Genomic DNA, 19,046 nt, shown 5'->3' on the forward strand with positions numbered 1-19,046 from the left:
GCTGTGTGGGAAAGGGTCTCGGAGCTCCGAGCCCAGCCTCCAGGGTGAGGTATTTTTAAAACTTCAAACACAAAAGAAATGTTTCCAGTGGCTACCACATGAAGTGGATCTGCTCCCTTTATTTGGAGATCTGATAAGAACTGCTTTTATTTGTGTTTTTTCCCCCTTGGCTCTGCCAGATGCCAGATGGAAGCTGACACCCGGAGCTCGCGCGGCCCCGCTCCCGCCCTTGCCAGGCAGCTCTGCTGCGGCTGTCGTGGCGCTCGCAGCCCAAACCCCTGCACGTGAGCTCAGAGAGAGGGTTTATGGTGCTGGTGTCAAGCTGGAGGTTGAAGACTTCAGGAGCTTTTGATGAATGGCAGACCTGGGGGATCACCAGGGGTGTCCTGGAGGACGCCAGGCTCCCTCTTCTCTGGTGGCACAAAGCGGTCCAGTGCTGCTGCCGCCGTTGTGCGCTGTGGGGTGGGAGTGAGCTGCTGCCGGGGAACAAACAGGGCAGGGCTGGGGTCCTGGGCTGGAGTCCTGGGCTGGGGCTGTGGGCAGCGCTGAGCTCCAGGACGTGTCTGTAGCTATTTCAGTTTCTGCTGTGATCAGAGTCTGCTGCTGGCAGTGAGCAAGTGTCCAAAGCTCGGTCCCTGGAATACTGCAGATTACAACTGGCTGTGTTCATGGTCTTGATCTGGAGTTTTCAGAGGAGGGTGCTGGGGGGGGGCTCAGTGCTGACATTGTTTGAGAGTCGTTGCTTTTATTTTGGCTGTGACATTTCAGACAAGCAGAAAATTGCCTTTGGCTGTGTGCTGGGCTTGGATGCTGGCAAAGCAAGGGTCAGGTTTGCTTTTGGGTCTGGCTGCCTTGGAGTCTGTATTGAAATTAACTGAAAGAATAGGGCAGGACATCAGCTCCTCTTCATGTCCTCACAGATTCTAACATGGAGTTTCCTTCTCCCCTCTTCAAAACTGGGTCAGAACTGCTATGGAAGAGAGGACAGAGGCAGGGCAAGAGGATGCTTTGTACTAACAAGGAGCTTCGGGAAGCTGGTGAAGGGTCTAGAGAACAGGGCTGGTGAGGAGCAGCTGAGGGAGCTGGGGTTGTTCAGCCTGGAGAAGAGGAGGCTGAGGGGAAACCTTCCAGTGCTCTACAACTCCCTGAAAGGAGGCTGCAGTGAGGTGGGGGTTGGTCTCTTCTCCCCGACTGGTGTGAGGAGGGCTGAGTTTGATCCTGCCTGTGCAGGGGAAGGATCACCTGGTGTCTGGGGGAGAGCTGCTAACTTGGCAGCTCCAGGGAGGCCTTAGAGCAGCCTTTTGAAAAGGGCTGGAAGTAACAGGATGAGGGGCAAGAGATTGAAACTGGAGCAGGGGAGGTTAGGTTGGACATTAGGGAGAAGTTCTTTGCTCCGAGGGTGGTGGGACATTGGAACAGGTTATGCAGGGAGGTGGTTGAGGCTCCATCCCTGCAGATATTTAAGGTCAGGCTTGATGGGGCTCTGAGTAACCTGATCTAGTTGGGGATGTCCCTGCTTACTGCAGGGGGGTTGGACTGAATGACCTTTAAAGATCCTTTCCAACCCAATGCATTCAGGGGTTCTGTGTGCTCCGTGTTTTCGTTGACATTTTTAACTCATTAGGCATCCGTGCTGCACCACAGCCCTGCAGGGAGGCTGGTCCTTCCTCAGCAAGGGAAGGACTGAAGTGTTCATTGAAACTTCAGTGTCAGACAGATGTTTTTGTTGTCTTTTCTGCAAAGACAAACCAGCTCTGCCCTATGGTAGTGGGAACATAACAGAGGTGATTTAATAAACCAAACAGGACTTGTTTTTCTTCTGGTCTTCAGTCCTTTCTGAGTGTCACAGCTGGTCATGCTGGATGTGTTTACACAGCTTCAGTGTGGGATGAATGAGGCCAAGAGCTTCCTTGTAAGTACCCCTCAAAAGCTCCCCAAAGCCAGAGAGGAAATGGATCTCCCAGGCTGATGTCTGCCTGTCTGCAGGGCTCTCCCAGTGGAGCCTTAGTACAACTTAGAGCACTAAAGGGGTTTGTTTTCAAACTGCACTGGAAGCCAAGGCCTTAGAGCTCAGTAAACTCTTTCTGTGTTCATTCAATTCTCTGGATTTGGGGCTCGGGGTTCCTGGCAGGAGGGAAGGCAGGAGGTGCAGTAGCTCCAGTCTTACCTGGAGTATTTATGTGGAAACTGAGGCTATATCTGAAACAACTTAGAACTGCAGAATCATTGAGGTAGGGAAGGCCCTCAAAGATCATCCAGCCCAACCCCAAGTGCCATGTCCACATGTTGCTTGAATACCTCCAGGGATGGGGACTCCACCACCTCCCTGGGCACCTCCCTGGGCAGCCTGTCCTAATGCCTGACTACTCCTGCAGCAAAGGACTTGTTCCCAATATCCAGCCTAAACCTCCCCTGGTGTGACTTGAGGCCACTTCTCATCCTGAACTTCTCAGCTCATTAGCAGGTTTGCACAGCTACTGAGCTCTCATGTTCACATGTCCAGTCCCTTTTCCTCAGGCTTCTCTTCCCCACTCCAGTGACATCAGCTCAGAGCTGCTTAGCTGATTCATACAGTGTTTGGCTGCTCCAGGTGTCTCAGCCACAAAACCATCCTGCAGGTCTGTCAGAACTGGGTATCTGCATCAGGCTTTCTTCTGGGAAGTCAAAAATGTTCTCCTGTGAGGCTGTGCAGGGCCTGGGCTCAGTGGGTGTGATAAGAAAAACGTGCTGGTGTTTTGCATGGCTGTGCTGGGGAAGGAGGAGCTGCTGCCTTGTCCTTGCCCATCAGCACCAAGGAGCAGGGCCTTGCTTTCCCACCCAGTGCAGTCAGTGATAGCAGAACAACTCCAGGCTGTGCTCTTCAGACATGCTGTAGGGCTCCCCATGCTGAGATTTGACAGTGACTAACCAGAGCCCCCCGGAGCCTGCCCTGGAGTGCTTTTAGATGCAAGCCTTGCTCTGGGGCTGCAGGGGGCTGAGCAGGACTTGGCAATAAGCTGTTGAGAGGGCTGTAGATCAAACCCTATAGGGACAGAGCTGAGTTGGAGAGCCTGTGCAGGGCCACATCCTGCACTGAATGACTTGGAGATGGACAAGTAGTAAAGAAAACCACATTTCATAGAGAGGTCTCAACTGCTTGGCTCTGACTGCAAGCAAACAGGATCTATTTCAGTACTGCTAAGGAAAGGCTTATTCCTAGAAATAAGCTTTGGAGAGCAGGCTTGCAGCTTTGGGCAGAGGAAGAGGGCTGTGTAAAGGAGTGGACAGGAGCTGGGGAGGCCGTTAGATGGCTGCATGCAGAGTGTGCATCTGATCTGCTAGGCCTGGTAAGGAGACACAGATATGACAGAGAAAAATAACATGTTGTGGGCAGGGGAAAGCAGGCCCCTCGGGGGTTACTGGCAGCCATGCTCCACCAGGTTTGGCTCGGGATGGAGCTAGGTGGGAAATCAATCTGGTGGCAGAAGGATGTCTGTCAGCCCTTTGGTGAGGCCTTCTCTGTGCTGGCTGCTGATGGGCTGGAACTGCTCTGGGTTGGTGCCTGCCAGGTTGCCTCCTGCCAGCCTCGGGTTATGCTGGGGAGGAGGCAGCAGCCCAGCAGCTCTTCTTCCAAGGGTGCTGCCTGCTTGGAGAGGCTGCTGGAGACCCAGTCGCCTTCCCTCTGCTGCTGTCTCCATTAGTCAGCCCTGCTTGGTGCAGAGCAAAGCCCTTTACCCTTGGAGAGGCTGCAGTGGGACAGAGACTGGCACTGTGATCAGATTCCCACCACAGCCATTCCAGGGCTGGCCTGGATTTGGGCAGCATGCTAAATGACCCTGCACTAAACCAGTTTCTGCATCCTGGGCACAGAGGGAGCAAAACCCTGGCTGGCAGGGCTGGTGAGCTCTGCTGCATGGGAAAAGTCATCCTCCAGCTGCTCCTTTGCACAACTGGTCTTCAGGTGATCCTTCACCTCTCTCTCCTCATCCTTTCTGGGCAGTGGGGTCTGAAGGGGGCATCTGGAATGAGTTGTATTCCTTCCTTCTCTCTGCTGCTTTTCAGTTCTTCACCCACAAGCACAACTTCAGTCTCAGGATCTCTGTTTACAATTCCTCACTCTGCTGTGGAATCTGTCCAGATTAAAATCTTAACCTCTGTCTGACATTTCTGTGTAGATCATTAGTTATCAGCTCAATCTCCTTGTGGTTAATCTTGTACTTCCACCCATTTTATTACCTCTCTTCTGGACTACTCCACTTTCCTCTCTGCTCTAACCTGTGCATCCTTTTTGCTGTGGGTTTGCTCTTGTTCCATGCATCCAGGCTGGGTTCTGCTGCCCTGTTCCCAGCACAGCTGAAGGTCTCAGCTTAGCTTCCCTTCTTTCTTGCCTTGTTTGCTACTCCATCCTCTGCAGCCTTGAGAAAAGCACTCTTGTCCCTCTCTTATCTCTGCAGAAAGCAAAGGTTGAACACCTTCCCTCCTTCTTCAGCCATATCACTCCTCAGCTTCAGGACAGGTTTGTAGGCAAAGGCAGCAGCTGGTCTTGGGCCTGTGTTAGAAGGAAGGAGCTGGACCTTGGTCTTGGACCATCACTGCATGATGAAGCACTGCTGCTCTTGTTTATGTCTCTGTTTCTCAGCAGGGCAGACACCAGCTCCCATGCTTCTCTTCCATGGCTTGTCCAGCTGCATCCTCTCTCATTCAGCACTAAGCTGCTGGCTCCTGATTCTGCTCAGTCCCTGCTGCTGAGCACAAGGCAGTTCTGCCTGATGAGAAGCTTGCCCCTGGCACTGTGCTATGGGGTCACCAGGCTTGGGAGGGAGGTGGGTCACATCCTGCTGGTTCAGCAAGCAAAGATTTGCATTCAGACACAGTGGGGACAGAGACTTTACAGACAGTTACACCTCTGGGACATCCATGGCTTCCTGGACCAATTCCCTGCAGATCCTCCTGGGTCTCTTGGATCGCAGCATGAGTGAGCAGGGTTGATCTGAGTAGGTCAGAGTGAGCAGGGATGTTTGCTAGATGCTGTGCATCAGGAGGAGCAAGATAGAGTTAAATATTAACGTGAGGCTTTGAGGAGAACCCCAGGTGGTGTGTCAGCCCCTGAATGGTAGAAGCAAAAATCCTTCAGCTGTGATGAGGATTGGAAGTGAACAAAGCATAACAAGAAGAAAGCACCCTCCTAGCCCTGAGTGAAACAATGAGCAGAGCTCACAGGAAGAGCCTCCAAGTGAAGGATTCTGATTGTGGTCTGAATTACAAATCCTCTGTTCCCATGCACAGAATTCTGTGCTATATGAAGTGACTGTCACAGAATGATAGGGCTGGAAGGGACCTCCTGAAGAACTGATCAGCACTGAGAAGATTCCCTCTCAGTCTCTTCTCCAAGTCGCTCAGCCTTCCTTCATAAGAGAAATGTCCCAGTCCCCAGCCATGTCCTGGTGTCCAAACTGCTTTCAAATGAGCTGCTCCTCACAGCTCTGTGTTCCCCAGAGGTGAGGTGCACTCAACATTTCTGCCCCTTTTGTAGGGGACAGATTTCACTTCATGCCTCTTTTGTACGTTACTGGGCTGAAGCTCAGCAATTTCTGGCCTCCCAACTCTCAGATACCTGAGGAATAGGAGTGGCTGTGGTGGCTTCTTAACCATGCCCAGCTCTAAGCCATCAGAGGCCCTGAGTTAGTATCGATTTGCACAGGGGTTATATTTAGTGATAGCTGGCTGGGGCCTCCAGGTCTGCCTGAAGGCTTGGTGACATTCTGGGGGCTTGCATGCTGGAGAAGAACCAGCAGGCAGGCAGGGGTGGGTGGTCACTGCTGACCCCCTCTGCTGTTCTAAGCTGCCACGTTGTTTTGAGCACAAAGTACAAGGAGCAGGCTTGATCTGCTTGCTGGAGAATGGCACAAGAGCACTGCTGCAGACAGCAGGTGAAGTATTTACAGCTGCTCGTTGCTGTCCTGGTGTGCACTCTGTGACACTCGTCCTGCCTCACACAGTGCTGCTGTGTTTTCAAACCAAACTCCACGTTCTGCTGCTCCAAGCTCAATTGCCAGCACTTGAGACAGATTTCTGCAAGTTGTTTCTTATGTGCCTGGGGAATCAGCTCGATGGAAGGGTCCTAGGAGAATGAAAACTCTGTGGGTCTGGGCACAGGTGCTGCCCTGTGTCCCTGCTATGAGAGCTGCAGAAACTCATTGGCAGAGGTTGCAGCTTCCTAAGCAAATCAGGAGCCAGTAGCCACAGGTGAAGTGGATCCACTGGGGCTGATGACTTCCTCCAGGCTACATCATACTCAGGTGACTTTTATAAAACACACTTTAAATGTTATAAAAGTGGCTGTGTATGGAGGAGTTGCTCCTGGCAAGTCTCCTGTGCTCCTTGGCATCACTCGCACGTGAGCAGGTTTCTCTGCTTCCTGCAGCGAGGCAGTGCAGAAGCGAATGGAGCACTGAGTGGAGGCAGCAGAAGGCTGGCGTGGGAGAGGCTGAGCTGCTGGAGAGGTCTCCCTTTATTCACTCTTTATGACCAGCAGAGCTCAACCTGCCCCCCTATCTCCATTCAACAACTCCTTTCACAGGCCTCCATATCCTCCATTATCACCACGGTCAAGGTGCCACACCACTCCACAGGCTTTTATCTGTTCTTAGCTCACATTAGCTGACCCTCCCCAGGCCCACACCACAGCCCCAGCACCTCTGCTGGGTTTGCTGTGGTGGCTGCTGCCGGCTGGGAGCATGGCTGGGGGGAAGCAGCTGAGCACAGAGGGTTTGCAAGCGTCCCTGGTCCCGTTCTGGAATCGTGGAGACATTCCCTGTAGCACGTAACCTGTGCGAGGGCTGGGAGGCAGAACAAGCTTTTTCTTCTCCTTACTGATGGGTGTGATAAGAGCTGTGTGGCTGTGCTGAGAAATGTCAGTGGGAAGAGTTTCCTGGACGCTCTTGGACAGTGTTGTGTTTGGAAGGGAGGCACCTGCAGCTCATTGTGTCTGTTCCTGTGTGAGTGGGGTCCTCCTAACGCTCTGCCCGGCAGGTCAGTGGGGTCTGGCCCTGGGTACTGCAGTGTCTTCTTTTATAAGTTACATTTTAGTGCTGATTGTCAAACCTTGGATTTCTTTGGCACTGGCTCTATCCCGAGTTGGTGCCTGGAGCCGAAGGCCTGGGGGTGGATCCCAGCTCTGGAGTCGGTGCCTGCTGGGAGGGTCAGCACTCAGCTGGCTGTGGTGCCGGGGCAGAGGGAGGGACCCCTGTCGCTAGAGCAGGGGAATGCTGTGGGTAAGGGACACCTGGACATCTGATGATGCTTCCTGAACCTTGCTGCCTGCAGCCAGTGTCCTTGCTGGCAGTCTGTTTGCAGAAGCATGTTAAACATTTGGGGTTTGTGCTGGTCCAGTTTCTCCATTTCTTATGGAAATCAGGGGGGTCTGGGAGAGCTGCTGTTAGCCATGGAGCAGTCCAGTCTGGTGGACCTGTATAACCACGTTCTTCCCAGGTTACTGCTGCTGCAGTACCCTGGGAGCAGTTTGCCCTGTGTAGCCCAAGAACTGCCACTGGTGGGCTTTTAGGATTTAGGTTTCTGCCTTTCTGGTCTTGGTGACGTGAAGAAATAATTGAAGGACACAAGCCACAGTCCAGAGGGACTTGCAGATCCGTGCTGGGATCCGTGCGTGCGTGGGGACTGTCCCCGGTGCGTGTCTGTGGCACTGCAGCCATTGGCAGGAGGAGGCAAGGGGAGTGCAGAGCCCCCCGGGACTGTCTGCAGGACCTGGCTTTGAGTTCTGCTCCTGTGGGTCTCGGCTACGCTGACAGCAGCCCGAGCTCTGGCAGCCAGAATGAGCTGTTCTGAGCCATGTCAGAGCCGGGCTCCTCCTGGCTTCCCCCTCCAAGATTTTTTGCCCTGGTTCTGAATGCAGCTCCGGAGCTGAAGGCTGGCCGTGAGAAGAGCCCTCACTAGCCGGAGAAGTTGGGAGGCGGTGGAGGGCGAGGGCTGGCCGGGGACCCCCTCTCGGGCGGCGGGTAAGGGGTTAATGCTGTTTGCGTGGTGCAGATAGCGAGGCTGGATGCCTCCCGTGCAGGCAGCGAACGCATTGGCTGCGGCCGAGGGCGGTTCTCCTGCCGCAGTTGTTTTCTGTCCTGGACTCACTTGGATCTGGAGCCTCCCAGTTGCCTTGTCTGCAGTCAAAGCACAGCCTGGCGAAGGACCTGGCGGTGCAGGGCAGCTTTGCTCCTTGCTGCCGGCTCCAGCCACGGCCGAGAGGAGCAGCTCGCAGGGCACATGGCTGGTGGCCGCACCACCTGCGAGGATCCGTGGTGGCCTGAGCTGCCTCTGCTGAGCTACCTTCCCGTGGACAGGGCTTGTTGCTGCACAGTGCTGCAGCTAAGGAGGGCTGCTCTGAGGCCTCCCTGGAGTCTTCTCCAGGCTCAAAGACCCCAACTCTCTCAGCCTGTCCTTGCAGGAGAGGTGCTCCAGCCCCATGATCATCTTTGTGGCCTCCTCTGGACCTTCTCCAGCAGGTCCATGCGTGAGCACTGTCCCTGTACAGTGTGTATGCAGCACCTTGATGTTCACACATCTGCTTCATGAGGTGTATGCCTCTCCCCATACCCAAACCACCATTGATCCAGCTCTCCCAGGACATTGCCATTTAATCCCACGCAGTGACAGAGGATCCCACTGCAACAGCAAAGCTGATCCTGAGCCATTTGTGTCTTTCCTTCCCCTCTGACAATTCACCACTGCTGTTCTGTTAGCCCAAAGCCAGACACAGCTAGCACAAGTGTTTTGTATCACACTGTAATACTCAAGCAAACTGTTTATTAGCTGATCAGCTTAATGCTTGATTGACTTGCCTGTTAAATATTGATCTCCTGGTTCCCTGTGTTTGCTCTGGAATCTGTTTACAGTACCAGTGTGGTTTGTTGCCACCTGGAGCACAGGGAAGTGGTGAGACAGAAGTGATCCACAGAGGTAGACATTCCTTTGCACTGACTCTGCTGCCTTTTGTCCCCCCCCAGCTGGGCCTCAGCAGCATGAAGAAATGTCAGTTTGAATCTATAATCAGAAAGCTTTGTAAAATGCTTTGTTTCCCAAGTCTTTGGAGCCACTCTAGCTAGTTAAATATTTATTCACCCCTGGAGCAACAGGTTTGAGCTTCTGCTGGCTCCATTCCTCCCCCATCCAGGGCAGATCAGTTCAGCATTACCCTGTTTGTCATCCTGGGGACAGGGATTGTGGAAGTCCTACTCTTACAGCTCTGACCAAGAGCTTTTGTGGCTGTGCTGAGCAGCTCTGCTCCTGTGCTGGTGCTGAAGCACTTTTTCCTGCAGCAGCTTTTATGGTACAACGTGGTGGCTTCTGCTGCTCTTCCCTTGTCTCTAAGTAGGGTTTATGAAGTTGCCTTTTGACTTTCTCCTTCTGGGAGGAGTGGAGAGAGGTGCTGGGGAGGAGACAGCACATCGTCAGAGTCCCGCGGCATCAGCCAGAGGCTGGGGCTGTGTCCAAGCGTTACCTGTGCCTCCTCGGTTTGTACCTCACTGTGCCACAGCTCCACGAGTGCCACCTCATTGCCAAGAGGTGAGCCTGCAGTGAGTCAGTGACAGTTATTGGAGTCTGCCAACCTCAGTGGCAAAGAGGTAGTGAACTGGACTTGGTCAGCACATTTGATGTTCTGCAGTGAAAGTGCAATTTGGCAGTGAAGAAAACAAAGCAGAGCCTGCCTGACCCATCCAGAGCCACCTCACCTGGGTGCTGCAGGTGAAGCTGTGCTGGAGAGGTGCTTTCCAGCAGGCATGCCTTGACAGTGGCAAGATGACCTCCCTTCAGGATCTTGTGTGATGAGGATTTGTGCAAAATAGTGATTGACAGATCCTGGTGTTGCCATGGCTGCTTTGCTCTCTTCAAGCTGTGTTCAGACATCAGAAGCTTGTAGAGCAGGGAAGAGAGAGACGTTAAGAACAGGTTAAAAGTAGGTTTAATTGCAGCTTCTAAAAGCCTTTCCAGCTTAGAAGTGAGATGGGTTTTGCCCTGTGAATAATTGCAGCTGAGTTCAAACAGTGTCAGTAAGCAGCAGACTTCAAGGACGAGTTCTCATAACAGATGAAAACAAAACATTAAGCAGGTGCCCTCTGCCACTCAGCTGCTCCTCAGGAAGAGGTTTCCAGGGCCCTTCCCGCAGAGCTGTCCTCTGTTGCTCATTGCCTTTGGTGCTTTCCCTCCACAGTTTGTCCTCCTGCCTGCAAGTCCCAGGGTTGCACCCCGGACGGGCAGTGCTGCCACAGCGAGTGCCTGGGGGACTGCACGGAGCCCAACAACCCTGACAAGTGCATCGCCTGCCGCAACTTCTACCTGGAGGGGCGCTGCGTGGAGAGCTGCCCCCAAGGCTTCTATCGCTTCGCCGGCTGGCGCTGCGTCACCTTCGGCTTCTGCCAGGAGCTGCACAACAAGTGCCGGAGCGCCCGGGAGTCAGGCTGCCACGTCATCCACAACCAGGAGTGTGTCCACGAGTGCCCCTCGGGGTACATCATGAACTCCAGCAAGTGAGTGCGGACCTGCCGCAGGCCTGCTGCCAAGCTTGCCTCTGGCTTGCTGTTGGAGCGCCTGCGACCTGCGCCGCTGTAGTGTGATTTGCTAGCTCAAGCCACCAGCCTGACCAGGGCTTTGTTCTTCTGTTGGCCTCCGTTGCCTCTCCAGTTTGGAAAAAGTGGGAAGGGCAGATTGCGAAAGATGGGAGGGAAGAGGAGAGTCCTCAAGCTGAGAGGATCAGAGTGTAACAGAGTGGGATGAAAGAAAGGGCAGTGGAGAGGCTCTGGGGTGCGTTCAGAAGAGTGTGGCCAGCAGCGTGGGGGAGGTTCTCCTGCAAAGCAGACCTGAGGCTGGGGAGCCCTGCAACCAGGCCAGGGGAGGAGCTGAGCTAATGAGCAGAGCGCAGATCTGAGTGCATCCTTCTCGGAATCTGTCCCTCAGCCCTGTAATTACTTGTATTGAGCAGGTTCAAGCTGTGCCAGACACAGATGGACAATGTAACAAACAAGTGGAGCATGCAGCAGAGCAGGGAACGGCCACTCTATTCCCAGGGTTTCTGACAAAGGGCTTCACTCATGTCTGCTGCTGAGCTGTTTGTCACTGAGAGCTTTGTTTGTCCCGCAGCAGTTACCTGTTGTGGTGACTCAGATGTCCTGTGAGTGCTGCTGGCTTTGTGCTCCCAAGGGCTTGTTCCCGCTGTAATCAATTTCAGGGAATTTACTCTTAACAGCACCTTTTATTCCATTTCCTGCTCTGTTTGTCAAAAGAATGAAGTAGCAGCCCCCAGAGTCGACACTGCTTGGGGAGCAGCAGCCATCAGGACCTTTTCCTAGAGCATCCCTTTCTCTGAGCCCCTTGGGAGCATGTGGTCGTACGATTAGGGCCAGCCATGCCCCTGCTGCCGTGCAAGCAGCATTTCCCCAGGGCACAAAGCACATCCTTGCCTTCTTGCTTGCCTCTTGAATGCAGCAACTTTCTCCACAGTTATTGGTCAGAGCATTCCCAGGTGAGCTCTCCAGTTGCATGTTTGGGTAACAATCTTGGGATAGAGACTGGTTTTCTAAATCTTGGGGTTCCCTCCTCTGTTTGCCCTATTGAGGCACCACGTCAAGTACTGGTATCATTCTGGGTTGTATTGTGTAGGAAGGGACAGAACCATCCCCCTTCAGGAGGTGGAGAGGACAGTGTCAGCAGGGTCAGCTTGCGTGGAGCTCCCAGAGCTGTGTGCTGCAGGCAAATCCCATGGCACCTTGGTGGGACGCTGTCACAGGGCATGGATTCCGCTGCTTGTGGGACTTGCTGGGGCTGCCCCAGGTGGGGTTCTGCAAAAGCATCACCTCTGCCTCCTGTTTTGCAGCCTGCACTGCACGCCCTGTGCTGGGCCCTGCCCCAAGGTTTGTGACTTTGGCAAGGAAAAGACGATCGATTCGGTGACGTCGGCGCAGGAGCTCCGCGGCTGCACTGTGGTCAATGGGAGCTTGGTTATCAACATCCGAGGAGGAAGTAAGTGCTGCAGGGGCTGAGGAGCACTGGGTGTCACATCTGGGGCACCATCTCTGAGCTGGGGTGGTTCACTCTGCACTGGGCATCCTGAACCTCAGAGTGCTCCCGAGGTGCTCCCTGGGGGTGTTCTGCTGGCTGACTTTTGTCGTGTCTGAGGAATTTATGTCAAGCAGTTCTGCTTAATAAGTCTGGACTCTGCTATCAGTGTTTCTCTCTGTGGTATCGGAAGGCTAACCCTGATGTTTTCCTCTCCACAGATAACATAGCAGCTGAGCTGGAAGCAAATCTTGGCTTGATAGAGGAAATCTCAGGTTACCTCAAAATTCGCCGCTCTTACGCCTTGGTCTCTCTCTCTTTCTTCCGTAAGCTCCATCTGATAAGAGGAGAAACGCTGGAGGCTGGGTGAGTTCCTTCAAGGGAGAGTTGATTTTAATGCTTTGAAGTATAAGGAGCAGCAGTGCCATTGGGGTGATTTGTATCAGCAAACAATTCCCAAGTTATTTTTAAATGGTCTTCTGCCCATGGCTTGTGTCCTCCCAGGACGGGCTGGCTGCATTCTTTGGTGTCTGGGTTTGTGCAGGAGGAGAAGGAGTTCTCAGGATCCACCCCTAATCCCCATCTCCATCTTCTGCCCTCAGGAATTACTCATTTTATGCCTTGGACAACCAGAACCTTCGCCAGCTCTGGGACTGGAGTAAACACAACCTCACGATTGCCCGAGGCAAGCTCTTCTTCCACTACAACCCCAAGCTGTGCCTGTCAGAAATCCACAAGATGGAGGAGATCTCTGGGACCAAGGGGCGCCAGGAGAGGAACGACATCGCCCTGAAGACCAACGGGGACCAGGCCTCATGTAAGTCTGGGAGTGTAGCGAGACCTGCACGCTTCTGCTTGCCCTCTGCCTTGTTCTCCTGCTGTTGCCCCCAGCCTGGCCCACGATGTCTTCCCAGGGCCTGTCCCTGTCCCTTTGTCTGCACCAGGCCTGGGGCTCAGAGCTTCCTCTGCACAGCAGCAACGCTGTTGGTGTGCCCCGAGTCAAAGTGCTGCTGGGTTCCCCACCTGGCCTGGAGCCACCTTGCCAACTGTTCTTCAGAAGTTTGCTCTTTGTATGCTTAGCTGTGAGTTTTTCAGGGCTGGGTGGAAAAGTGCAGCACAACACAGCCTCGGCCCAGCCCGGGACTGCTGCTGAGCACCTGGCCAAGAGCTGTAATCTCCTTACCCATGGCATGAGGCTGCAGCATGCACGCAGGGCTAATGTCCTGGAGGAACAGGATTCCCACCCCCCTCTGCAGCCAGGGGAGGGAGTTGCCATGACAACAGTCAGAGACATCTTCCAGTTTTTGTTTTGCTACTCAGAGGTTTCTAAGCTAGGAGCTTTCTCCATGAACACAATAAGGCTGTGCCTGCGGCAGCAGGTGAAGGAGTGAACCCACAGTGGTGCTTTGTGCTCTGGTTCTGCTCTTCTGCAGGGACATTTTCCTAAAATCAGAGAAGCACCTGAGCTGGCAACAGCCTTACAGAGATCCTGAGGCCAAAGGCAGGAATAGCAGCAAAGTAAGACCAGGTTTCAATGAGCAGCTCTTCGCAGTGTCAGTTTCTCACCTCTATCTGTGGAGAAAAGAAACTTCTAAAATAATTAAAACCAGAACCATTTAGAATAGAATAGAATAGAATAGAATAGAATAAACCAGGTTGGAAGAGACCTTCGAGATCACCGCGTCCAACCCCTCAACCAATCCAGCACCACCCAAACAACTAACCCACGGCACCAAGCACCCCATCAAGTCTCCTCCTGAAAACCACCAATGACGACAACTCCACCACCTCCCCGGGCAGCCCATCCCAATGGGCAATCACTCTCTCTGTATAGAACTTCTTCTAACATCCAACCTAAACCTCCCCTGGCGCAGCCTGAGACTGTGTCCTCTTGTTCTGGTACTGGCTGCCTGGGAGAAGAGACCAACATCCGCCTGTCTACAACCTCCCTTCAGGTAGTTGTAGAGAGTGATAAGGTCACTTCAGCCTTGGCAAAATGGTTGTGGCTTCTCTTTGGTTACAGGTGAGAATGAGCTGCTCAAGTTTTCTTCCATCAGAACTTCTCATGACAAGATCCTGCTGAAATGGGAGCCCTACTGGCCCCCCGACTTCCGCGACCTCCTGGGCTTTATGCTCTTCTACAAGGAAGCGTAAGTGAGCTGCCCCCAGCTCTGCTGGGCTCCTGCGACAGCAGCTGGCAGTGAGCAGCAGGTACTCAACCTGCTCCCCAGGCCCTGCCTTTGGCTGGCTTCTTCACTTCAGTCTCTGGGGTTGCCCTTGTATAAAAGTGTTTGTTAAGGTCCTTGGCTGAATGAGTTGTGCACAGTCACAATCCCTCGTTTGAGGGCAATCCAGACATGAGCTGTTCCAACTCTTCCAGACATACATACTCTAACCATGGCATTTGTCTTCTCCCCACCCTCTCCATGAGATGCTGAAGGATTTATTCCTTTGGAGGTGGGAATCTTTAGAGGTGGCAACCTTTAGAATCAAGGTTGCCAAGCTGATTTTCATGAAGCTGAAATGGAAGAGCCTGGGTTTACCTGCTGGGACCATCGGCACCTGGTATGTGGTGCTGTTGGGGCTGCAAAGCTCCCTGTGAGGTGGTTGTGCTCACTGTGAGATACTTTCTCCAAAGGGTGAAGGACTCAGCTTCCAGTGGTGCTTTCAGAAATGTTGTTTTAAAAAGCTTGGGTTAGGATTCTGTTCATTTGAGGCTTTTCTTGGCCTTTTCTTTTCCCTTTTCTGAAGTCCGTACCAAAATGTGACAGAGTTTGATGGGCAGGATGCTTGTGGGTCAAACAGCTGGACAGTTGTGGATGTTGACCCACCCCCACGGTCCAATGAGCCCAAATCCCAGGCCCAGCCAGGCTGGCTGCTGAGGGGCCTGAAGCCCTGGACGCAGTACGCGGTGTTCGTGAAGACCTTGGTGACCTTCTCGGACGAGCGGCGGACCTACGGCGCCAAGAGCGAGATCATCTACGTGCAGACCAGTGCCACGGGTCAGTGCTGCCCTGCAGGGCAGGGACAGGCAGACCCAAACAGGCTTCTGCCTGGCAGCCAGCACAGAGTCACAGGATTGCATTGTCACTTAGGCTGGAAAAGGCCTTTAAGATCGTTGAGTCCAGCCATTAGCTCAATGCTGTTGCTAACCCATGGCCCTCAGCAGCAGATCTCTGTGGCTTTTAAATCCCTCCAGGGATGATGCGTCAACCACTGCCCTGGGCAGTCTGTTCCAGGCCTTGACAACCCTTTTAGGGTAAAAATTGTTCCTTGTGTCCAACCTGAACCTCCCCTGGTGCAAATTGAGGCCATTTCCTCTCTCATCCCATCACTTGTTCTTTGGGCAAAGTGACCAACCCCCACCTGGCTCCCAGGATCTGAGGTGCAGCCACACCAGTGCCCAGGATGGGGGAATATAGTCCCATATCCATGAAACTTGGCGCTGCCATAGCGACTCTCCTTTGGTGGGAGGATGTCCCCAGAGCCATGGAAGGGTGCAGGCTCTCCTGCTTGGGGAGCTGGTGCCAATGTGCTGCTCTTCCCTCAGCCTCATTTTTAAGAGCTCTCTGGAGTGTCCTGTGGCAGCACTGCTAGGTGTCAGTGGGACCTGGTGTTGAGGGCACTGCTTATTCCCATGGGAATGGACGCTGGCTCTGCTTGTCTTTGTTCTGTCAAGCACAGGCAGAGCAGGGAATGTGACCTCTTTCTCTTCCCACCCCTACAGTTCCTTCAGTCCCATTGGATCCCATATCTGTCTCCAACTCTTCATCCCAAATCATTCTGAAGTGGAAGCCGCCCTCAGAGCCCAATGGCAACATCACTCACTACCTGGTGTTCTGGCAGCAGCAGGCAGAGGACAGTGAGCTCTATGAGCTGGATTACTGCTTGAAAGGTGAGCATGTGCTCCTCTGCCTGCCCAGGCTTTCGGTTCAGGCTTGCTCCCAACTGCTGGAGATGCTTCACACGCAGGGGAGGTGCTCTGCAGGGTGTTGCTGGGTTTCCAGGACATGAGCTGGGATGCAGCTGTGTTCTCCCACTGCTGCTTTACATTCCACACCAGGTGCTACTGCCCAGTCAAAAGCTCTCCAAGCCCATGTTCTTCACAAGCAATCAGAGCTTTTCCCTTGGGGATCTCCCTTCTGCACATGTTCCTTTGAAACTGAGTGAGGAGTCTAATAGCTCTGGGGTTAGTAAGGGGAAAAAAAAATCCAGTGGCCAAGTTAATTTTTTAAGGCCTCCTGTGCCTGCTTTGAAAGGTCTTCAGAGGAGAGTTTCACTGAGGACCTCCCCAGATCTCACCTGCTGCCGTGTGTTACTTATATTGGGATGGGCTGGAGTAGAACTTGGATGACCACAGCAGCACCTGAGCTCTGTTTCAGAGAGAGCACAGCTTTGGATCAAAGGTGTTTTGAATCAATATGACTTTTTTCAGTCATGAATGAGGAGCAGCTGCTCAGTTGTTGTTTTTCAGGATACCCAGATGTGCCCTGAATCTTGTCTGCACTGGTTTGGGGTCTCTGTAGGACCAAATCTCTGCCTCTGCCACATCAGGCATGAGTTAGTGTTAAAACTGTTTTGTCCCCAGGATTAAAGCTGCCCTCAAGAACATGGTCTCCTCCTTTTGAATCCGAAGACCCTCAGAAGTATAATCAAAGTGAAAATGAAGAAGTCAGTGGAGAATGTTGCTCCTGCCCCAAAACAGACTCTCAGATACAGAAGGAGCTGGAGGAGTCTGCGTTCCGCAAGACGTTTGAGAACTACCTGCACAATGAGGTCTTCATGCTCAGGTAGGGACCCAAACAGCACTGCCCAGGCTTCAGTGTGAAACACAAACACTGGGCTGGATGTGGCCAGAGTGCCAGCTGCTCTAGGCTTGCACAAGTCCAGCCCAGCTGAGGGTGTGTGCTGGAGACTAGTGAGAGCTGAGCACCTCCAGCTGATGTTGCTGCAGGTCTGGAAGGTCCTGCTTTGGTTTCCTCTCTCTGACTTCTCAGCTTGAGAATGAAGTGAGAATCCCTAAGAAACAGCTAAGTGCCTGCAGCTCATTTAAACTTGAGTGAAGCCAAAAATAGCTTGCTTTTTTCCCCTCCTGTCCTCAAACACTGTGGTCCAGCTTTTCATCCAGGGAAAAAGAAAGGAGAGGCGGGAGGGAAGTTTTCCATGCCACAGCCTTGTTCTTCAGCATGGTGTTTGCAGCCTTCTCGCACTTAGCCTGGGAAATAGCTCCAATACCATGAGGAATGCAGCTGCCGTGGGTGGTGAATGTCCTGTTTTGAATGGCTCAGGCAGTGTCACATTAAGTGGTGTTAAATATCTTCACACTTCAAATGCAGCTCACACGGCCAGGAGTCAGGGCAGAGCCTGCAGAGATTCACCCTGCTCGCTGTCAGCGTTTTGTGCTCCCAATTTAGCCTCCTCCTGCCCTTAGCTAACAAAGATTTATTGTCAGCAGCTTGACAAAAGCCACCTTCCTGCACTGTCACTGAGCACTGGAAGCCACTGAGTGCATGAGCAGTATCTCTGCCAGCCTGGTTTGCTGCCTGCAGCTGTCACCTGGGAGCCTGTGCAGAGCCAGTCCTACCGTTTGTGGGTGCTGCTTGGGACAGCTCTGCAGCAGTGCCAGGACATGACCTGTTCCAAAGCAGAGGAGAACCAAGCCACACACCAAAGCCAGGCTCTTCTTGATGCAGGCAGACAGTTCTGACAATGTGATTTCTTTCTTCCCCCCAATTCTATTGTGCAGCCAGCCCAGGATGCTGCTCAGGCCAGTTTCTGGGGTATGTATTTGAGGAAGAAACCAACCACCAGCATGTGCCACCTTGTCAGCCTGCTAAGGAAGCAATCTCCACTGCCCTAGGCTAAGTACTGCTTTGAACAGGAGTCCCTTTTGCTGTTACAAGTCATCAGCAAAGTTTCCTTCCTGCTGACATGTCCTGCTTGTCTTTTCTGACAGGCTCCAGGCTTCCGCAATATAAATTTGAGTTCATTTTCCTGTGAGTGTTGTGGCTGTTGCCTGCTCACAGAGCAGCCTGTCTGGAGCCTGGCAACTGAGCATGGAGTGTGGCTTACTTCAGGTGTCTTTTGTGTGGCTCCCAATAGTTTTTTGACCTCTCTCCAGACACTGTGTGGACTCCTCCTCAGATAAATCTTCTGCCAGTCAGGGGGAGGAATCTCACAGATGAGGCTGGCAGGCAATATGAGCTGGGTGCAGAAGACAGCAGTTGAGAGGTTACTCCCTTGATGCCTTGTCTCCTTGTTTTCCATTTTTCTCCTCCTGTCCCCAGCTGCCTGATCCCTGTACAGTATCCAGTCTGAGGCTGTGCCTCAGCCCAGGCCCGATCTGCCCTGCCCTGCTCAGATCCCCTCTGGTGTTCATAGCAGCAGTTCCTTCCCCAGGCTGGTTGCTACTTCAGGAGACACTGTCACAAGTCTTGGGAGTTAATTTTCTCCACCACTGGCAAGGCAAACTAGAAGCTCTAAAGGCTTCTTGCCACATAGCCAGCGATGGGTGTTCCACAGGAGGGGGGTTGTCATCTCCCTTTGTAGCTGCACAAAGTGGCCATCAGAAGCTGATGGTTTGTTTCTTCACTCTTGTGTTCTTTGGTTGGAACAAGTTTTGCACAGATTGGAGCAAAGGGGTGACTGCACCCTGGGAAGGGTTGCCCAGGGAGGTTGTGGAGTGTCCATCCTTGGAGATATTCTAAACCTGACCAGATATGGTCCTGAGCAACCTGCTTTGGCAGCCCTGCTTTGAGCAGGGCATGTGGGTTACACAAACCCCAGAGGTGCCTTCCAGCCTCAGCCTCTCTGGTTCTGTGGAAAGCACAGAAAGATTTTGCAGTCCAGTCTGAGAGGAGAGGGAATCTCAATGGCTGGTGCCCAGGGTGTAATCTCATGGACACTCCACTGTCACAGCTGCAGAAGAAGCAGTCTCAGTTGTTCTTGCTTTTGGCTCCGAGGTGCAGCAGTGTCCCAGTGGATGCTTTCCTGTGACAACCAAAATT

At 53.0% G+C, this 19,046-nt stretch overlaps 1 protein-coding gene across 1 annotated transcript in view; it reads left to right on the forward strand.

The window, feature by feature from the left end:
* The window catches only part of INSR (insulin receptor), a 41,473-nt gene that overhangs the window by 10,614 nt on the left and 11,813 nt on the right, over nt 1–19,046 (forward strand). Inside the window, exons 3-10 of the mRNA XM_054175363.1 lie at nt 10,199–10,514; nt 11,858–12,003; nt 12,261–12,405; nt 12,642–12,856; nt 14,063–14,189; nt 14,791–15,041; nt 15,767–15,934; nt 16,628–16,829. Coding sequence (XP_054031338.1) covers nt 10,199–10,514; nt 11,858–12,003; nt 12,261–12,405; nt 12,642–12,856; nt 14,063–14,189; nt 14,791–15,041; nt 15,767–15,934; nt 16,628–16,829 — 1,570 coding nt within the window. The remainder of the gene's footprint in view (nt 1–10,198; nt 10,515–11,857; nt 12,004–12,260; nt 12,406–12,641; nt 12,857–14,062; nt 14,190–14,790; nt 15,042–15,766; nt 15,935–16,627; nt 16,830–19,046) is intronic.

This window comes from Dryobates pubescens, chromosome 31 (assembly GCF_014839835.1).
Source record: "Dryobates pubescens isolate bDryPub1 chromosome 31, bDryPub1.pri, whole genome shotgun sequence".
In the NCBI taxonomy this organism is placed as follows: Eukaryota; Metazoa; Chordata; class Aves; order Piciformes; family Picidae; genus Dryobates; species Dryobates pubescens.